Source organism: Cervus canadensis, chromosome 24 (genome assembly GCF_019320065.1).
Source record: "Cervus canadensis isolate Bull #8, Minnesota chromosome 24, ASM1932006v1, whole genome shotgun sequence".
Lineage (NCBI taxonomy): Eukaryota > Metazoa > Chordata > Mammalia > Artiodactyla > Cervidae > Cervus > Cervus canadensis.
In genome coordinates, this window is record NC_057409.1 from 29,893,106 (window position 1) to 29,911,712 (window position 18,607).

General features: G+C 47.2%; 1 protein-coding gene across 1 annotated transcript in view; it reads right to left on the minus strand.

The window, feature by feature from the left end:
* Positions 1 to 470: 470 nt before the first annotated feature.
* Positions 471 to 18,607, minus strand: part of MARCHF4 (membrane associated ring-CH-type finger 4) — a 115,346-nt gene continuing 97,209 nt past the window's right edge. Inside the window, exon 4 of the mRNA XM_043446054.1 lies at positions 471 to 2,348. Coding sequence (XP_043301989.1) covers positions 1,981 to 2,348 — 368 coding nt within the window. The 3' untranslated portion in view covers positions 471 to 1,980. The remainder of the gene's footprint in view (positions 2,349 to 18,607) is intronic.

Consider the following 18,607-nt stretch of genomic DNA (forward strand, 5'->3'; position numbering starts at 1 on the left):
GCTTTATATTATGTGACTCTTACCACAATAAAAAGCTTTTTTTTTTTTTTTTTTTTAAAGAAAACTGTCAAGAGAAGGAGGTCCTAACACGGCCCTCACCTGTGATTCTCTCAGCTTCTCTCAAATAACCTGATGGAGTGAAAACTCCAAATCTCCTCCCAGCACTATCTCTGCTTCCAGGAGTCACAGGCAGAACCCTGGGGAAAGCTGGGGAGTTGGTCTTCTTTGTGACTTGAAGGAATTCACCTGCTAGGAAGCCAAGAAGAGGCCAGGAGTCCCAACACTTCCCATAGGTTCACACACACACACACACACACACCTGCCCCACCCCATCTGTACCCACAAAGGAGAAACAATTTATTGTGGGGGAGAAGATTCTAGGGGTGAAGCAGACACAAGGGAGAGGGAAATCACCATAGAGGGGGACAGGACAGAGAAAGGAACAACTCACAGATGGAGAAGGACACTCGTGGTAGGGAAAGAAATTTTATTTTCAAGCTTTAAGAGAATAATACAAACAACAGAGAGTTTTAAAAAACCCTAAAAACTAGTTTAAAAAAGTACTTGACAGTGTCCCTTTAATACCCACGGATGACGCGGCCATTGTGCAATGACAAGGAGAAACTCCAGGTGACCACCCCGTGGCCTTCCCTGGCAGGGTCCCAGAACCAGCAGGTGGGCTCAAGGGACAGTGCTCCCTGCGAGGGTCCCTGGGCCCTCCCTGCTGCCTGGGAGGGACCAGGGAGCATGTAGCACTGATGGACTAGCCGAACTGCCCCTGGGGATGGGCCCTGACAGCAAGGAATACTGAGATGGGTCTCCGCTCCACTCCTTGGGGGCACATCTGGCCAGCTTCCTTCCGTTCACTGCAGCAGCTCTCCTGGGAGACCCTGGGCAGGATGTGCCCTGCCGTGGGGGGCCCTGGGGTCTCAGCATGTGCCAAACCAGGAGGGGCAGTGACACAGAGCGTGTCCCGGCCATGGGTGGGGTTGCGTGGTCGGGAAAATCACTCCTGGATTGACAGCTTGAAGGCTGAAGCCACAGCAGCAGGACTGTGCTTGAGCTACCCATGGGAGATCTGTACTTTAGTTGTGTGTGTGTGTGTGTGTATGTGTATGTGTGTGTGTGTGTGTGTGTGTGTGTGTGTGTGTGCATATTTCCTGTAAACATCTTTGAGCCAAATCACCATAAAATAAAGTAACAAGGGCACAAAAAGACACCCAACTCCAAACCTAAGCCCTCTTTGAGCCCATCTGAAATTCGGAGTTCCAGTTTGGAAGGTTTGGAGGGAGCAAGAAACCCCCCTCCCTCTGGTCATGCAGACCAGCACCTCCCTCCTTGCGCCAACGTCCCCCCCAGGCCCTCGAGTCAGGAATCCTGCCCACCCAGGGGAGCCCAGGGGTTCACAAACACCACGTATCTCCTCCCTGCCAGCCCACACCCATCCCTCTCCCACCCCCCTCAACTGCCCCTGGAACACAGCCCAAGAGGAAACCAAAGCAAGCTCAGGGCTAAAACAGGACAGGCCACAAGTGCTTTCGTTCCCACATGTGCGCCTGTGGCCGCCACCACCGCCAGACACAAAGCTTCTCCCCCCTCTCCCAGCCGCCACTTTGCCCAGGTGTTTTGCACAGACTCGGGGGTGGGGCACAGGTGGGTGCGTTGTGTTTTGTTAGACTCAGTCTGTATTGCACTTCGTTGTTGAGTTTGTCTTGGTTTTCCTCCCTCTTGTTGGAGAATGGAATCGACTTGCTGAAAATCACCCGCTCACAGCACCAGCCTCCCTCCAGCTCCGACCCTGCCCCGGGGCCCTCAAGGCCCACCGCCCTCTGCCCACCCTCTGGCCCCTGGGTGCCTCTCCACACCTGCTGCCCAGACGGCGGTGGCATCGTGTTGGGGCGAGCCCTTCCCGGCCCATCCTCTTCTAGCTCTCTCTCTCTTGCACGTGCGTGGTCACGGCTCCCTCGCAGGTCTCTCGGCTCACACCGTCGTGACCCTCATGACCAGCTCTCGGCTGCCGCCCTGCGGGGTCCGCTGTTCATGAGGTCGCAAGTGACTCAAGATGTGCAGGATGGTGTAAGCACAGTGGTGATCGGACAGGGGGCCTGAGGGGTGGCCGGCCGCCCGGGCGGGGCCTTCCTCGGGGGCAGGGGTGCCCGCAGCCTCCTCTTCTGAGGAGGGGGCGTTGGCCTGGGTGGACGAGGAGGTCCGGGGGTTGGTCCTGCCTCCTGTCTTTTGCTCCTCCAGGTCTTTCGCCTTGTCATAGTTCAGCACTTTCCACTGCTGGTTGACAGCCTGCCACCGTTTGAAGATGCGGTACACAGAGGGTCCCTCGTGGATGATGAGGCCTGGGCAGCAGGGAGAAGAAACAAACAGAGGTGGGTAAGAGACAGCAAGTCACTGCCGGGAGGAACTGGCCTCCCTCTGTGAGTGAGTAGAGGTGTTGGGGGGGCTTCCCTGGTAGCTCAGCTGGTAAAGAATCCGTCTGCGATGCAGGAGACCCTGGTTCGATTTCTGGGTCGGGAAGACCCCCTGGAGAAGGGATAGGCTACCCCCTCCAGTATTCTTGGGCTTCCCTGGTGGCTCAGATGGTATAATCTGCCTGCCATGAGGGAGACCTGGGTTCGATCCCTGGTTTGGGAAAATCCCCTGGAGGAGGGCATGGCAACCCACTCCAGTATTCTTGCCTGGAGAATCCCCACGGAGGAGCCTGGCAGGCTATAGTCCATGAGGTCGCAAAGAGTCGGACACAACTGAGCGACTAAGCACAGAGGTGTTGGGTGAGCTGAATTTATATTGGTTTGACTTGTTCTTTTCAAACCTGCCTCTCAGCTGTGGGCTGCGTGGTAACCATCCCTACATTTTTGGGCTCACTAGTCTTTGGAAGCAGGTGGAAGGCGGCCACACTGAGTACATGACACATCTGGGCACATACACATCGTCCTTGGCCCCACCCCTCCTACTTCTCGGCCTGACAAAGTCCAAATTCATTGTCCATTGAGGCATAGTATTAATACAAATAGCTTTCCCTCCTGCGATCATGTGTCCGTGGCACCCAGCACTTAGCACAGTGTTCAACAAATCCTGTGCCTTCAAAGGTAACATAAAAGAAACCCTGTAGTAATTCCATACCCGCTGAACGTCCAAAACTCCCCTGGTTCACTTTTGGCTATTTAACAAATAGCCCAATGCTACTGAAATACACAGGTTTCCCTGGTGGCTCAGCAGTAAAGAACCCACCTGCCAATGCAGGAGACCTGGGTTCAATACCCGTGCCAGGAAGATCCCTTGGAAAAGAGAATGGCAACCCACTCCAGTAATCTTGCCTGGAGAATTCCATAGACAGAGGAGCCTCGTGAGCTATAGTCCATGGGGTTGCAAGAGTCTTAACATGACTTAGCGACTAAACAACAACCACTGAAATACACACATAGCTGAAAGAGAGAACTCTGGCCAGGGGCGGTGTAGAGTCAGAAAAGAGCTGCATGAGGCAACCGGGGAACTAAACACAAATTGTGTGCCTACTGTATACTAAGTGCTGGGATAGCAGTGAGCAGGGCAGGCAGAGTCCTGCCCTCAGAGAGCTGGCATTCCAGCGGATAGAAACACAGTAGATATGAAAACAAGCCAGTAAGACTCTCAGGCTCTGACATAGATGGAGAAAAGCCACACAGGCTGTGGCCGCAGAATCTGTTTCCCCAGCAAGTAGGACAGGAAGGAAAGTAGGACATAATTATGGAGTCTGCAAAGGGAATGGTTATCACAGGGACTGGCTGGCCCAGGGAGTCTAGACCAGGAAGGACGGAAGTAAGAACAAGGATAAGGAACATGAAAATTGAAAAGTAGAAAGTGATAGGGTTGATGTCAAGAGGTCTCTATGAATTTGGAGAATTGCGAGTTAGTGAAATATAAGGATAGGGGGTAATGATCAGAGAGTGGGATGTTCAGATTTTGAAGGGAGGTGGTTCTCGGTGATGATGAACTCTTTGGAGTGACCACTTGAGCAGGGCTGAGGTGACCTGGAGGACAAGGTCTTATGGAGTAAGATAAGCAATAATGAGGAAGCCAAGGAGTTGGGCAGCTTAACTGCATCAGCCATCCTCAATGCTCTCAGACCAAATGCCCTCCTTGTATAACAAATATATATATATGTTTTATATATATATATATATATATATATATAAAACACATATATGTTATATAACAAATAACATCGATATAACATATATATAACAAATAACATATATATATATGTTTATATAGTTTCTATATATATAAAATACTGGGTGCTGAGTCTTTGTTGCAGCATGCAGGCTCTTCATTGCAGTGTGCGGGCTGTCTTTAGCTGCAGCACTCAGGGTCTTCTCCTGTTGTGGAGCACAGGCTTCTCCAATTGTAGCTTGAGGGCTTAGTTACCCCTCAGCATGTGGGATCTTTGTTTCCTGGCCACAGATTTAACCCGCATCTCCTGCACTGGAAGGCAAATTCTTAACTACTGGACCACGAAGGAAGTCCCTATAAAAAATATATTTTAATATCCCCTTTTCTGTTCTGAAATGAAACTTGTATAAGATAGCTAAGCTACTATGATTCCTTTTTTAAATGAATATAATGCCCTAACAGACTATGTGCAGAAAAACAAAGGGCAAGTCATTTATAACAGGATAGTACAAATTTCAATATAAATGCTGGGGCACAACCACTTTAGAAAACAAACCAAAAACCTCATACATTTTCAAAATACCCCCAGGGATTGGTAACACCTCTTTTGAGAACCACTGATCTCCAGAGATGCCAAGGACAGGACAGGTGGGAGGAAGTGTGGGAGCCAGGTGCAGGGGGACGTGAGGAGTGAGTGAATCACAGCTGCCAGCAGCATCAAGAAGGGGAAAGGACTCTGGTATCTGATGACATTCACTTTAGAGGGGCTGGAGCTTCTGAAAGATGAAGGAAGAGGCAGTCTGGCGGTGGTAATGGGAGCAAGGAGGACACCGCCCCACCTCCGGGCCCCTAGGATATAGTGTATGAGAGACAAAGCAGCCACTGCTTGAGACAGCCATGCAAGAAACAATGTCCTCAGGAGACAGCTATATTACAACATTAAAGGACGAGGAAGGGAACACTTGGAGGAGAGGTTGCCAATGGTTCACCATGAGGTCCAGAGGGCATGTGGAAGGGCTGGGAAGATGGGGATGAGAAAAACGGTAAAGGGATGGCTGTGCCTATGGTGAAGGTGGTCAAGGAGGCCAGACCCACGGTGAGCGAATGACTGGGAAGAAGGCACAGTGGGATTCAGTTGCAGGGCTGTAAATTGAGGGGTGCCAATACTTTGGCCTGTCTTGGAGGATTTTGAACATTACTTTACTAGCGTGTGAGATGAGCACAATTGTGCAGTAGTTTGCGCATTCTTTGGGATTGCCTTTCTTAGGGATTGAAATGAAAACTGACCTTTTCCAGTCCTGTGGCCACTGCTGAGTTTTCCAAATTTGCTGGCATATTAAGTGTTGGAGAAGACTCTTGAGAGTCCCTTGGACTGCAAGGAGATCCAACCAGTCTATCCTAAAGGAGATCAGTCCTGGGTGTTCATTGGAAGGACTGATGCAGAAGCTGAAACTCCAATACTTTGGCCACCTCATGTAAAGAGTTGACTCGTTGGAAAAGACCCTGATGCTGGGAGGGATTGGGGGCAGGAGGAGAAGGGGACGACAGAGGATGAGATGGCTGGATGGCATCACCGACTCGATGGGCATGAGTTTGAGTAAACTCCGGGAGTTTGTGATGGACAGAGAGGCCTGGCATGCTGCAATTCATGGGGTTGCAAAGAGTCAGACACGACTGAGCGACTGAACTGCACTGAACTGAACTGAATACTTTGGCCATCTGATACGAAGAGTTGACTCACTGGAAAAGACCCTGATGCTGGGAATGATTGGGGGCAGGAGGAGAAGGAGGTGGTAGAGGATGAGATGGTTGGATGGCATCACTAACTCAATGGACATGAATGTGAGCAAACTCCAGGAGATAGGGAAGGACAAGGAAGTCTGTCATGCTGCAGTCCATGGGGTTGCAAAGAGCTGGACACAACTGAGTGACTGAACACCCACAAATCAAGAGGCACCTGGCCCAGCCCCTGCAGGGGAGAGCTGACTCATAGGAGTAAACAGCAGTGAGTCACTCCAGCAACTCCAAGCCAAACAAAGTGACTGGATGGGAGCATCTCAAAGCCTCGTCAACCTCTGACACGCTGTGATTCCAGGAGACAAGACAGCCACCCACTGCTACTCTTTCCTCTAGGAAGGACTCCAATAGCTCCTGAAAATGTACTTTGTGCAAAAGATCTTCAAAGGTTCATAAAAGGAGATAGTTACCCTGTAGCCCAGATCAACAAACAAGTTCAGTCTTTATGAACATCCGTATGCTCTAGAATTTACCACTGAACTCCCAGTGAAAGGTGTCAGGATAAAAAAGGCACTAAAAATTAATCAGCTCTTAGTCATAATGGCTTATTGTTCATTTAATATCATCTTTATTTCTAATAGGATTTGTTGCATACCGTTCCTGAAATGTCTGCTTAGAACTACAGTTACAATGGAAGGATTTAATTCATGATAAAGATCAGTATATGTTGAAAACATGTAATGCAGTTTGTTTCAGATTAATTTTTTCAGGAAAAATTGTTTTAAAGGTTCAAGGAAGCCATAGTTATAACTGAATATTATAGTTTTATTATTGTGATTTACATATTTGTTCTTTCTAAAAAATATGTTGATCCTTTATTTCCCAAAGAGATGGAGACCTCAATAATAACCATATTTACAAAACCCATGTCTTAAAACAAGGCTTACGTACCAGACATAACTGAGTGTAGAAAGCCCTTTTTCAACACTATATGCAAATTAGTTAGGTTTCTGCATGTATATTTAAGTCCATACTTCAACTGATAGTGTTTGTATCTTTAGCATGTGTACTCTAATCAGGTGGTGAATTATTCTTTCAGTCTTTGGTAGTAACTGGAAGATGTCTTATGCTTTTGGTATTGCTTTGTAAAAGATTTTCATTTCAGAGAGGAGTGTTCACCTTTACCATTTAGCATAGTGATTTAAGTGTTGATCATTCCATTCAAGGAGAGTCATAATTTTTTTTTTTTATTAGTTGGAGGCTAATTACTTCACAACATTTCACTGGGTTTTGTCATACATTGACATGAATCAGTGGCTCAGATGGTAAAGCGTCTGCCTACAATTCGGGAGACCCGGGTTCGATCCCTGGGTTGGGAACATCCTCCTGGAGAAGGAAATGGCAACCCACTCCAGTATTCTTGTCTGGAGAATCCCATGGATGGAGGAGCCTGGTGGGCTACAGTCCATGGGGTCGCAAAGAGTCAGACACGACTGAGCGACTTCACTTTACCCTGTAGCCCAATTGTTTCTAATCCTTTGGATCATGGACCCCTTTGAGGATCTGATGAAAGCTAGGACCAAATTCCTGGGGGAAAAAACGCCAGACACATGGACTGTCCGTATGATTTTAGGGGGTTCATAAATTTCCTTTGGACCACCAGTGGATCCCTTGAACTCCTGCCTGGTTCTAGACAAGGAGACTTCCTCTCTGCCTGGTTTCCCACCCTATCCCAAAACATGCTCTCATCACTTCCTTCAACCTTGAGAATACATGCTTGTGTACCCTTGGCAGTGCAGTGTTCATGTGTTCATTCCACAAGTCTTGTTTGAACACTGCTGCGCTCTTTCCCCTAGATTGTAAGCCCCTCAAGGACAGGGGTCAGATATGGCTGAGGCTTGCACAGCTGATATGGTATTGCGAGCTTCATGAAGCCTTGGTGATGACAGAGGACACAGGGGCCTCTGGGAGGGGAAATCCGGATTTTTTTTTAAAGCCCCAAACTCACTCTTTCTAACAAGAGTTGCTCTCCTTGATTCTTAATTAGCTTCTTGATCAGACAGTTTTACCCTGATTGAAGAGGGTGGCTTAAATTTTGGGTCTGAATGCTACCTCCTAATTATCTAACTGTCTAGTGTTTAGGAAGTAATTAAACCATTTTAATGGATAGGTGGCTGAAGGGAAGGAAGGTGCACCTGTTTTTATAGATAATGCTTATTTGGCGATAGTTGGAAAAGCACAAACTACCTCATTCACATCCACTCCCTAGCACGCTCTCTCTCTGCTTCCTGCTCAACAAATTACTTATTGATTTTCTAAGCAGCAGAGTTTTTTTTTTTTTTTTTAATGAGGGAAAGTGGGTGGGGCTCATCTGATAGGGACAGGTGAAGTGGGCAAAGCTGAAGACATGGGAGAGAAAGAAGATGAATGGGGAAATGGATGGAGGGAAAGAGAGACTAAAATTAGAATAGGGAAGAAGGCTGTTGGTGAATGGAGGCAGAGAAGTAGTAGAAAAACAAAACGGAAAATTCTAATGCATGGCAATATCAGAAACTCAATACGCTTGGTTTTTCTTTCTTTAACAAAACAGAAATTTATTGTCTCATAGTTCTGAAGGCTAGAAGTCCAAAGTAAAGGTGCTTAGCAGGCCTGTGAAATCTGTAGGGGTGAACACATTTGTTCTTTTTTTACCTTGTTGGAGTAGAGATGCTCTACAGTAGTTTCTACAGACAGCAAAGTGAATCAGGGGTATGTTTACATCTATCTCATCTTTTTCAGATTTCCTTCCCACTAGGTCACCACAGAGCACTGAGGTGAGTTCTATGTGCTATACAAGAGGCATTCACTAGTTATCTGTCTTATACCTATTATCAGTAGTACGTATATGTCAGTCTCCCAGTTCATCCCACCCCCTTCTCACCTTGGTATCCATATGCTTGTTCTCTATGTCTGTGTACTCATGTCTGCTTTGCAAATAAGATCCTCTATAACATTTTTCTAGATTCCACATACATACGTTAATATACGACATTTTTCTCTTTCTGACTTACTTCACTCTGTATGACAGGTCCATTCATGTCTCTGCAAATGTGTTTTGATTGAGTCCCTTTCTGGGGTTTTTCATTTAATTTGTCTAGTAGCCACCGAACAAGGTGCCCAACCCTGGGCTGTTCTCCATAGATACAGCTCTAGAAGAATTGCTGTCTTCATCTTTCTAACGTCTCTCCGTCTTTCAGGGGTCCTCTTCTTGTAGGATGTCAGAACGCTTTGTTTGTTGCCATATCTCTCCCCCAGCCTCCAGGTGAAATGGGCCTTTGCTCAGCCCATGAGGATGGAATGGAAAGTGGCCATGTGAGTAGGTGGTCCTGCTGTGTGGTTCCCTTGCCCTAACTCACAGTGCTATCAGCAAGTTCTCCCTGACCTAGAATCCCAATCTTCATGTAATGAATTTTGGCCCTTGGTTCTCGCTGTGTCCACAGCAGTGAGATACAACTTAATTTTGCTTAGTATTATTTCCTGAGTACTGACTGTGTACTTCTGTGAGCACTTCTGTGAGCAACCCAAAAAACTGGGTTCCTATGATGTACAGAATTAACAGCCTAAGGCCAGCTGAGAAGTACATACAGAAGAGCTCTGGCGCCTTCAGTGACACTGATCCCACTTGCCACCCTCCCCTCTTCTCCTGCTAGTATCCTAGTTTAAGTGGCATAAAGGTTGCAGACAACTTTATAATGGTGTGGTGTGTGCGTGCTCAGTCGTGTCTGACTCTTTGAAACCCCATGAATTGTAGCTCGCCAGGCTCCTCTATCCATGGGATTTCCCAGGCAAGAATGGTAGAGTGGGTTGCCATTTTCTTCTACAGGGGATTTCCCTGACCCAGGGCTCGAACCCGCATCTCCTACGTTGGCAGGTGGATTATTTACCACTGCATCACCTCAGAAGCCCCCAAATCAGGGAGCCTGTGAAGACAGATTCCTGGGCACTACCCTCAGGGAATGCTGACGTTTTAGATGTGGACCATCCTTGAGCAGCACTGCCTAGAACATGGCCCTTATCCTGGCATGCTGCATCATGGAAGGCTTTGAATTATGATCAAAGAACCAAAAGTAATTTTAGAGACACTCAATTTCCAGATGTGACAGACACAGAAAGCTAAGGCAACTGAGGAAATGGATGCTTCCTCTCCTAGACCCAAAGGTGTTTGGGTCCCACAATTTAGAGTCAACTCATGGATGAACATGCATTGAGCATTAAAAGTACCTGCCACTTACTAGCTTTGTCTCTTGAGCTAAGTTAATTCCTCTTTCTGAGCCCCAGTTTTCTCATCAGGAAGTGGGGCTGCTATCCCCTTCCTAATAGGGTTGTTATGAAACTGAACGAGATGATGAATCCTTTGCTGTGATGCCTGCACTGTGTCAGGCACACATTTACACTCCATACCACATGATTTTGATTGTTTTGGGGAAATTGCAGAACAGAAAAAGTCCAGTCTTACCTCATCCCTCATCCTCCTACTCCTTTATTGCCAACCCCATTCCCAGCCACAAGCACCTGTTCTTCTGTCTAACTGTCCTTCCCAACCCTCGGTCTGAGTCATTGTTTATAGATGAATAACATGCTAGACCTGAAAGGAGCTCTGTAAACCAGCTGATTCTTCACGTGTCCCAAGTATCCTTGCAAGGGTATAACTGAGAGGTCCATTTCTGGAAGTGTTTGTGGAGCTATGCTCTAAGAGACTATAGACTTCTTTCATGAGTTTTTGGGAGGCTTAGCACTCTTCTCTCTGAACAAATACTAAAAGGACCACATATCTTCACCACTCTGGGTGGCGATGGTGGAGGTCAGGTGATGATGATGATGGTGATGAGAGTCAATATTTATTGAATGCTTACTAGGTCCTATCATTAAAAGGGCTTTGCAAATAGGGTCAACTTATCACACAAACCCAGTGAAGAAGGTGATGTTATCTCCACTTTACAAAACAGGAAGCTGAGCTCAGAGAGCCCCTTGCACTCAGGTGAAGCCAGGTGCCTGGTACTGAACGTGAGCATGAGTCAAGTTAAGATTTAAGACATGGGTACAGAAGGGAAAAGTGTATGTGTATGTTCGTGCGTGCTTTGCCTTATCCATGCTCTCTTGTATTTTCTACCAGTCAGAGATAAAAGATTCAAAAGCCTAGAGAACTGTGGAGCCACAAGATGGAAGGGTCTTGGGTCCCTGAATCACTGTGTGGAGGAGAAACCCGCGCCCCCCCCTCTCCCACCACCCACAACTCACAGGAACTACTATTGGGTTGAAACACTGAATTTGGAAGCTTACTTTTCTGTTTGCTGGAGTTACAATATCTTTGGGGCATGTTAGGGGCCACAGAGAAAGGCAGTTGTGGCTTGACGGCACATTTCATATGGTTCCCAAAATACATTCCTTGGCTTGAGCATCCACAGTATTTACCAGATTGCGACTATTTCTAGTCAAAACCCATCATCAACGAACAGACTTGCCACTTCTGAATGTGTTCCAAAAACTGTGCTGCAAGCACTGAAGGCAGTTCCTAACAGGCGTTCCTAAAATATTTTGAGCCCTGTCAGCACAACTGGAATAACTGAATTGCCTCCCGAGGGGGTCTCTTTTGAGGGGGACAGTGCTTGCTTGATGTGTCTGCTTCTGAATCATCGTCTTCATCCTCTGCACATCCAGCAACTCAGGTGTGGGGAACGATGACCAGGCACAGGAAGTGGGGGTGGGGTGAAAGGGAGGTGCTTAAGGAAGAAGGCGAAGAGACACCAGTTAAGAGTTAATCCAAGCCAACAAGCACCTCCTGTATAGTGCATGGAACTCGGCTCAGCGTCATGTTGCAGTCTGAATGCGAGAGGAGTTTGGGGGAGAATGCTCAGCTGCTCATTCGTGTCCGACTCTTTGTGACTTCATGCACTGTAGCCCACCAGTCCCTCTGTCCATGGAATTCTCCAAGAAAGAATACTGGAGTGGGTAGCCATTCCCTCGTCCAGGGGATCTTCCCGACCCAGGGGTGGAAACCGAGCCTCCTGCGTTGTCTCCTGCGTTGGCAGGCAGATTCTTTACTGCTGAGCCACCTGGGAAGCTCTTGAGGGAGAATGGCTACATGTATATTTGTGGCTGAGTCTCTTTGCTGTTCACTTGAAACTATCACAACATTATTTGTTAATTGGCTACACAAAACTTTTTTTTTTTTTAATTAATCCAGAAAGCTGGATAAGCCACGTAGAGGTAACAGATCATGGCCTGAGCATCGTCTGGCCAATGTATGTGGTGGATTCTATTGGTTGTTTGGCCTGGCCCAACAATATGGGAATCCCCGAGGTCACAACTGCCAACCTCTGAGAGTCATCATGACCTCTCACAGTGGAAGTGGTTCCAAAATCCTGGATTGCCAAATCTTAAAGGACCTTGTAGGTTATCAGGTTCAACCCTCTCATTTTATAGATGAGTCAACTGAGTTGTAGAGAGAGGAAGTAACTTGTCCCGGGTTGCAGAGGTAGCTGGTAGCACATCTGGTCATCAGATCTAGGTCTTCTAGCTTCTTCTGCTGCACCAGCCTGCCCCCTCCATATTTTCAGGAAATTAAGAGGTTAGATGGGGCTTCCCTGGTAGCTCAGCTGATAAAGAGTCCACCTGCAATGCAGGAGACCCCGGTTTGATTCCTGGGTCGGGAAGATCCCCTAGAGAAGGGATAGGCTACCCACTCCAATATTCTTGGGCTTCCCTAGTAGCTCAGCTGGTAAAGAATCCACCTGCAATGTTGGAGACCTGGGTTTGATCCCTGGGTTGGGAAGATCCCTTGGAGAAGAGAACGGCTACCCACTCCAGTATTCTTGCCTGGAGAATTCCCATGGACAGAGGAGCCTGGAGGGCTACAGTCCATGGGGAAGCAACGAGTCAGACATGACTGGGCGATTAAGCACAAGAGGTTGGACAGGTGGGGTCATTCCTACCCAGAAGGAAGGAGGAAAGGAAGGAATCTTTGTAGCATATATATGCTTTTTATGTTCCTGTGAATTAAAATTACGTGTGAAAAACAATGTTTCCACAGCCCTGCTGTCCCCACCCCCTGCATGCTTGCTATAAATTGGAATTTGAACTTCTTCATCTCAGAAGGCAAGAACCAGGTACCTCTAAATCAGAGGGAAATTACTCACTGGATTGCACACAGAGAAGTTTTAACAGCAACAACAAAAGAGAAATCTTTTCTATAATTCCATCCATTACCCTAGCCCACTGTTTTAAAGATTTGGAGCAATTTCAGAATCTCCCTCGCTTTCCTTCCCCTGACCCGCTTCCACTCACAAGAGAAAAACTAACATGAGAAGGACGCGGGCCTCATTTTTTCAGAGTTGACTTCTTGGTGGCCAATCTCTTGGGTCTGTGGAGTGAAAAAAAAATGTTTTTGGTGCCAGGGACCTTAATTAATTTGCTCTTGTTAAATCCTAATAACTTGACCCACTGGAGCAGAGAACGTCCCATTTGTTTCCTGGGAGGCTCTGTCAGCTGCTCCGCCGGCGGAAGACAGCGTCATTAGAGATGACGGAAGAGGGGGCAGGTGGGATGAGGACGTTCGATGTAATCAGATCTTCTCATTCAGGGGATGCGGGTGAGGGAGCCAAAACCTTCCACAAGAGGCACCGCTCCAAAAAACGGCAGATTCTCAATTATGTGAGGACTCCAGGCTGTGGCAAACCTTTATCAAGTGCCTACCATGAGGGGAATCTACCCTGACCTGGTCATTGATACGTATAATGCCTGCTCTTTACACGTGCCATTTTATTCAGTCCTCTCAACAACTCTCTGAAGACAGTATTACTATCCCACCTCACAAATGAGAAAACCAAAGCAGAGAGGTTATGCAAACCACCCAGGTCCATTTAGTAAGAAACTGGGCAACATGCCGCCACAGACCATTATGTAGCACCACTCCTACCATTCCAGAGACCCGGACTCTGAGGTTTGTGGCTCAGTCCCTCCTGCTATTTTCTTATCTTCTGTCTCCTTCCATCCCTTTAAGTGTTTACTGTTCCCTAGGTCTCTGTCCTTAGTCACCTACTCCCTGAATAGTCCTCCTAAGTTACCTATGCACCTCTTACTGTTGCCTTCCAAATCTGTCTTCAACTGCCTGCTTTCCTAACCATCTCATCTTCCCATCAGTAACCAGGAGTTGTCAGAAATGGTTCAGTGCCCTCAATGTCTTCTATATCACAGGAGGGGGCCACCTGTGCACTAAAAAAAAAAAAAAAATGTTTTTCCCTCTTTCTAGCCTAGCAAAGAGACACCTTGCTGACCCTTCATGCTCCTCTTTGCAGCCCATATGTCTTCCAAGTGTCTGGCATCTCTTCTACTGCCAACTCATGACTTAGAAACTGCCTCTTGCCTTTCTGCCTGGATTTTAGGTTTAGGGTTGTCCTTTCTTTTTGTGCTGCCTTTGCTGAAGATGTACCCTTTAGTTCCTCTTTGTTTTACCCACTGCCCGCCCCATTCTCATGCTCAAAGAATGATGCCTGGCCCCCACTCAAGCCAGTGTCCCGGGGTTCCCACCAGGTTGAAGGAGTTCAGACCGCCCTATCAAGTCCACATCCTGTGTTCTTCTCAAGGTCACCCCACACACTTCTTCCCCACCATCGCTGTTTGGCATCTCTTTACTTCTTTCTCACTCTATTATAAGCATTTTTCCAGCTGGCTTCTCCCAAAGTCTAGTCTGCCCAGCTCTGTGATCCACCCTCCCGACAGCTGCTAGAGCTCTCTCTTTAAAACACACGTCTGATCATACTTCTCTGTATAAAATCTTTAAAATGCCTCCCATCACCAATAGGGATGTCTGAGCTGCTTCGTGCATGATTCATCAGCCGTGAGATTTGCTTCTTGCCAACCTCCCCGTCCCCATGACCTACCTCCTCATCCCGGCTCTTTGCACCGAGCCATACAAAGCTGTTCAATGCTTTCTAGGCACATCTTGTTCTCTCATGGCTCTGTCGCTACCACGCTCCGCCTGGAAAGTTCTTCTCCACTGTTCTGGACAAATTTTGACATATCTTTCAAAACTAGCTCAAGGATAGGATTCCTTCCTTTAGAAACCCTTCTTTTTTAATTAAACTTTTTATTTTGTATTGGGGCATACTATACTATATTTCGCTCAGTTGTGTCCAACTCTTTGCGACCCCGTGGACTGTAGCCCACCAGGCTCCACCGTCCATGGGATTCTTCAGGCAAGAATACTGGAGTGGATTGCCATTTCCTTCTCCAGGGGATCTTTCCAACCCAGGGATCGAACCCAGGTCTCCCGAATTGCAGGCAGATGCTTTAACCTCTGAGCTGCCAGGGAAGCCCGTATTGGGGCAGAGCCAATGAATAACGCTGTGATAATTTCAGGTGGACAGCAAAGGGACTCAGCCATACATACACATGTATCCATTCTCCCCCCAGCTCCCTTCCCATCCAGGCTGCCACATAACTTTGAGGAGAGTTCCATATGCTACATGGTAGGTCCTTGTTGTTGTGGGCTCAGTCACTAAGTCGTGTCTGACTTTGCGACCCCATGGACTGTAGCCCACCTACCTGGCTCTTCCGTCCATGGGATTTCCCAGGCAAGAATCCTAGAGTGGGTTGCCATTTCCTTCTCCACCTTGTTGGTTATCCATTTTAAACACGGCAGTGTTGAATACCTCCAAAGGAGAGTTAATTGCTCTCTGCTCTGTTCTACCTTCCTCTGTGTCTTGTAAAAGCTCCTGTTGTGTTGTAATTTATTTGTAGGCTGTGAGCTCCTTGAGGGCAGCTAACAAATGCTACTGAATGAATGGATCTGACCTGAGCTTACTCTAACTCAGTCATTTTCTGTGCTCACCCTGTATCCCAGCCTCAATAATTAGCTTGTCTGCCTCCCCAGTGAAATGTACAGTCCTTGAGAATGGATGACTCTTTCATTAGGAGCGCTCTCTCAATAATTTTTTTTTAGCCCTGGAGCATGCGGGGTCTTAGTTCCCCAATCGGGGATCGAACCCATGCCCTCTTCAGTGGAAGCTAGGAGTCTTTACCAGCTGAGCCACCAGGGAAGCCCAGGAAGCTCAGAGTCTTAACCAGTGGGCCACCAGGGAAGTCCCCAATAAATATTTCTGAATGAAGGAATGGATTCCCTAATTTCATGTTAACCAGTGGATTTAGCTCCCCATATTCCAAGGACCTTTCACGAGAGTGTCACAGGGAAACAAACCACCCAAATTTCATCTCAACTGCTCAAGCCTCCCTCTCAGTTGATGTCAGAATAGCACTGAGCAAAAGGGAGGTACAACAATAGTTAATTTCCAAAACCCTGAATACAGGACAGGAGCAGCTGGGGCTCACTGAAGTTCTTATTGCCACCAGCCATTAACTCTATGAGTCAAGATATTACTGGACCAATTTTCCCTCAATCTGCCTCCCCATCCAAGCTCTGCATTTGCAATTTCACAGAGCAATCAGAGATGAAATAGGCAGTAGAAAGTGCTCAGGAATTGAAGCCAGAGGGTCATGGTCCAATCCCCAGCTCTACCATTTTCTTAGTTATGTGACCTGGAGCCCAACTGCTTTAAATCTACCCTCACCTGTTCAATATGGATAATTCTTCCCCTGATTATCTCCTAGGGTTGTCAGCCCCTTTCTCAGTTCCTCTCTGTTGCAGGGGTTTGGTGGATTGTTCTGTCTACAGCAAGTTACATCTGGCTTTTACTGTGGCAGAGATTGGTCTCAGGACTTAGGACTCTAAGCCAAGAGATGCTTCATCTATAGAGGTGGCCTGTGTTCCAAAATGTACAACCTTCTGATATGACCAAGTCCAGAGTCATTGTCCACAGCCCTGAATCCATGCTGCACTAAATAGAGAACCTAGACCTTCCTGGCAATCATTCCAGGCAAATCCTTTGGTGAGAACCAGAGGCCATTGCCCAAGAGCCATTGCTTTCACTGATTCACCTGGAGGTCAGCCAGGTGGACACAGCCATGGATGGGGCTGATGTGGCTTCACGAGCAGCAAGCCGACCATGTCTCAGACTTTGTATCCTCTTAGCTTCATGGCAGAGAATACCCCCTGAGCTGGTGTTGACGCAGTGAATTTCTCCTCTTGTGTTCCTCCCACTCTCATCAACTTTTCCTTAGCACATCACTCTGATAGAAAAGTTATTTTTAAGGATGAATTAAACCTATGCATTATGTTTACTCAAATTTTTACTATCTGAGGCCATTTAAGAGTCTTGAGGAATAGACCAAGGTGTCTGAAAAATAGAGAAAGTTCAAGGAATTATTTTAACAAGTGTCTTATCGCTTTCTTAGGCTAAGGCTTAGTTGCTAAGTCATGTCTGACTCTTGCGATCCCAAGGACTGTAACCCGCCAGGCTCCTCTGTCCATGGAATTTTCCAGGCAAGAATACTGGAATGAATGGCCATTTCCTTCTCCAGGGGGAGCTTCCCAACACAGGGATCAAACCTGCGTCTACTGCCCTACAGGCAGATTTTTTACCCACTGAGCTACCAGGGAATACCATATTCTAATTTCTTTTTACTCCACCTGTTAAGCTAACACAGGGCTACACTCATTTTCCCTTCCCCAAGGATAAAGAGGAGTGTGATGGTACACTCTCCTTCTGCAAGAACAGGCCGTGTTGGCATTCAGGTTTGTCTCTCCTGGGAATCTGATGGAAGTGCAGTATCAGCTGGGTTGTAACATGTCCTAAGTTGGAGGTGACCCCTAATTGGTGAGTGCTTTACTATGAATACTGCTGGGAGGCTGTAGCATTGGGCTTTCTTAGTCCATTGACTCTTGTGAATATGTCTGACTTTTGTGGGGACCCTGAAAACTGGGCCAAGAGGGATGCACTACTGTGGATTTCATCTCCTTGTTTCTGAGCTATCACTTGGGGGCTGAAAGACTAGCCCTGAACTACAACAGGTGAGGACTCACCTGCAGAAGTAAGCTGCACCTGCCTGAGGAGCCTGTGCTTCCTGTCTATAGTCCTCTAAATGAATCTGGTGCCAAACATGCTCCCTGGTAGTTCCATGAGTCTGAATGTCTAGCTGAGCCTAAGAATAAAGAGATGCCACCCGATATTCCCTTCCAGAGAGCCCTTAAAAAGCTATTTTTACATCTACTTATACAGTGCTATGTGTTTCTCCCCAACTGGCCAGAATACAGCAGAGAAATGACTGTTACTTACATTCCATCCTTAAAGTCATCATCCTTACTATTGGTCATCATCACCATCAACAAAATCATCATCATCGCAACCACCACAAGAATCTATGCACTCCAGCTCCTGCCAGTCACCTCCCTCCTTCTTATCTAGAGCACATATTGCACACATGTGTGCTCAGTTGCTCAGTCATGTCTGACTCTTTGTGACCCCATGGACTGTAGTCCTCCAGGCTCCTCTGTCCGTGGGATTCTCTAGGCAAGAATACGGGAGTGAGTTGCCATTTCCTTCTCCAGGGGATCTTCCTGACCCAGGGATCAGACTCAGGTCTCCTACATCACAGGCGGATTCTTTACCACTGAGCCACCAGTGAAGCCCAGAGCACATATTACTCCCTTTTTAAACTTTTAAGGTGAGACAGTCTAACTATAAATGTATGTGATCACTTTTGGATGGCACTAAAAGAGATGAGGGTCCCTATGCATTCCCTTCCCATCTAATAATGGTTTCCAAGCAGTCACTGG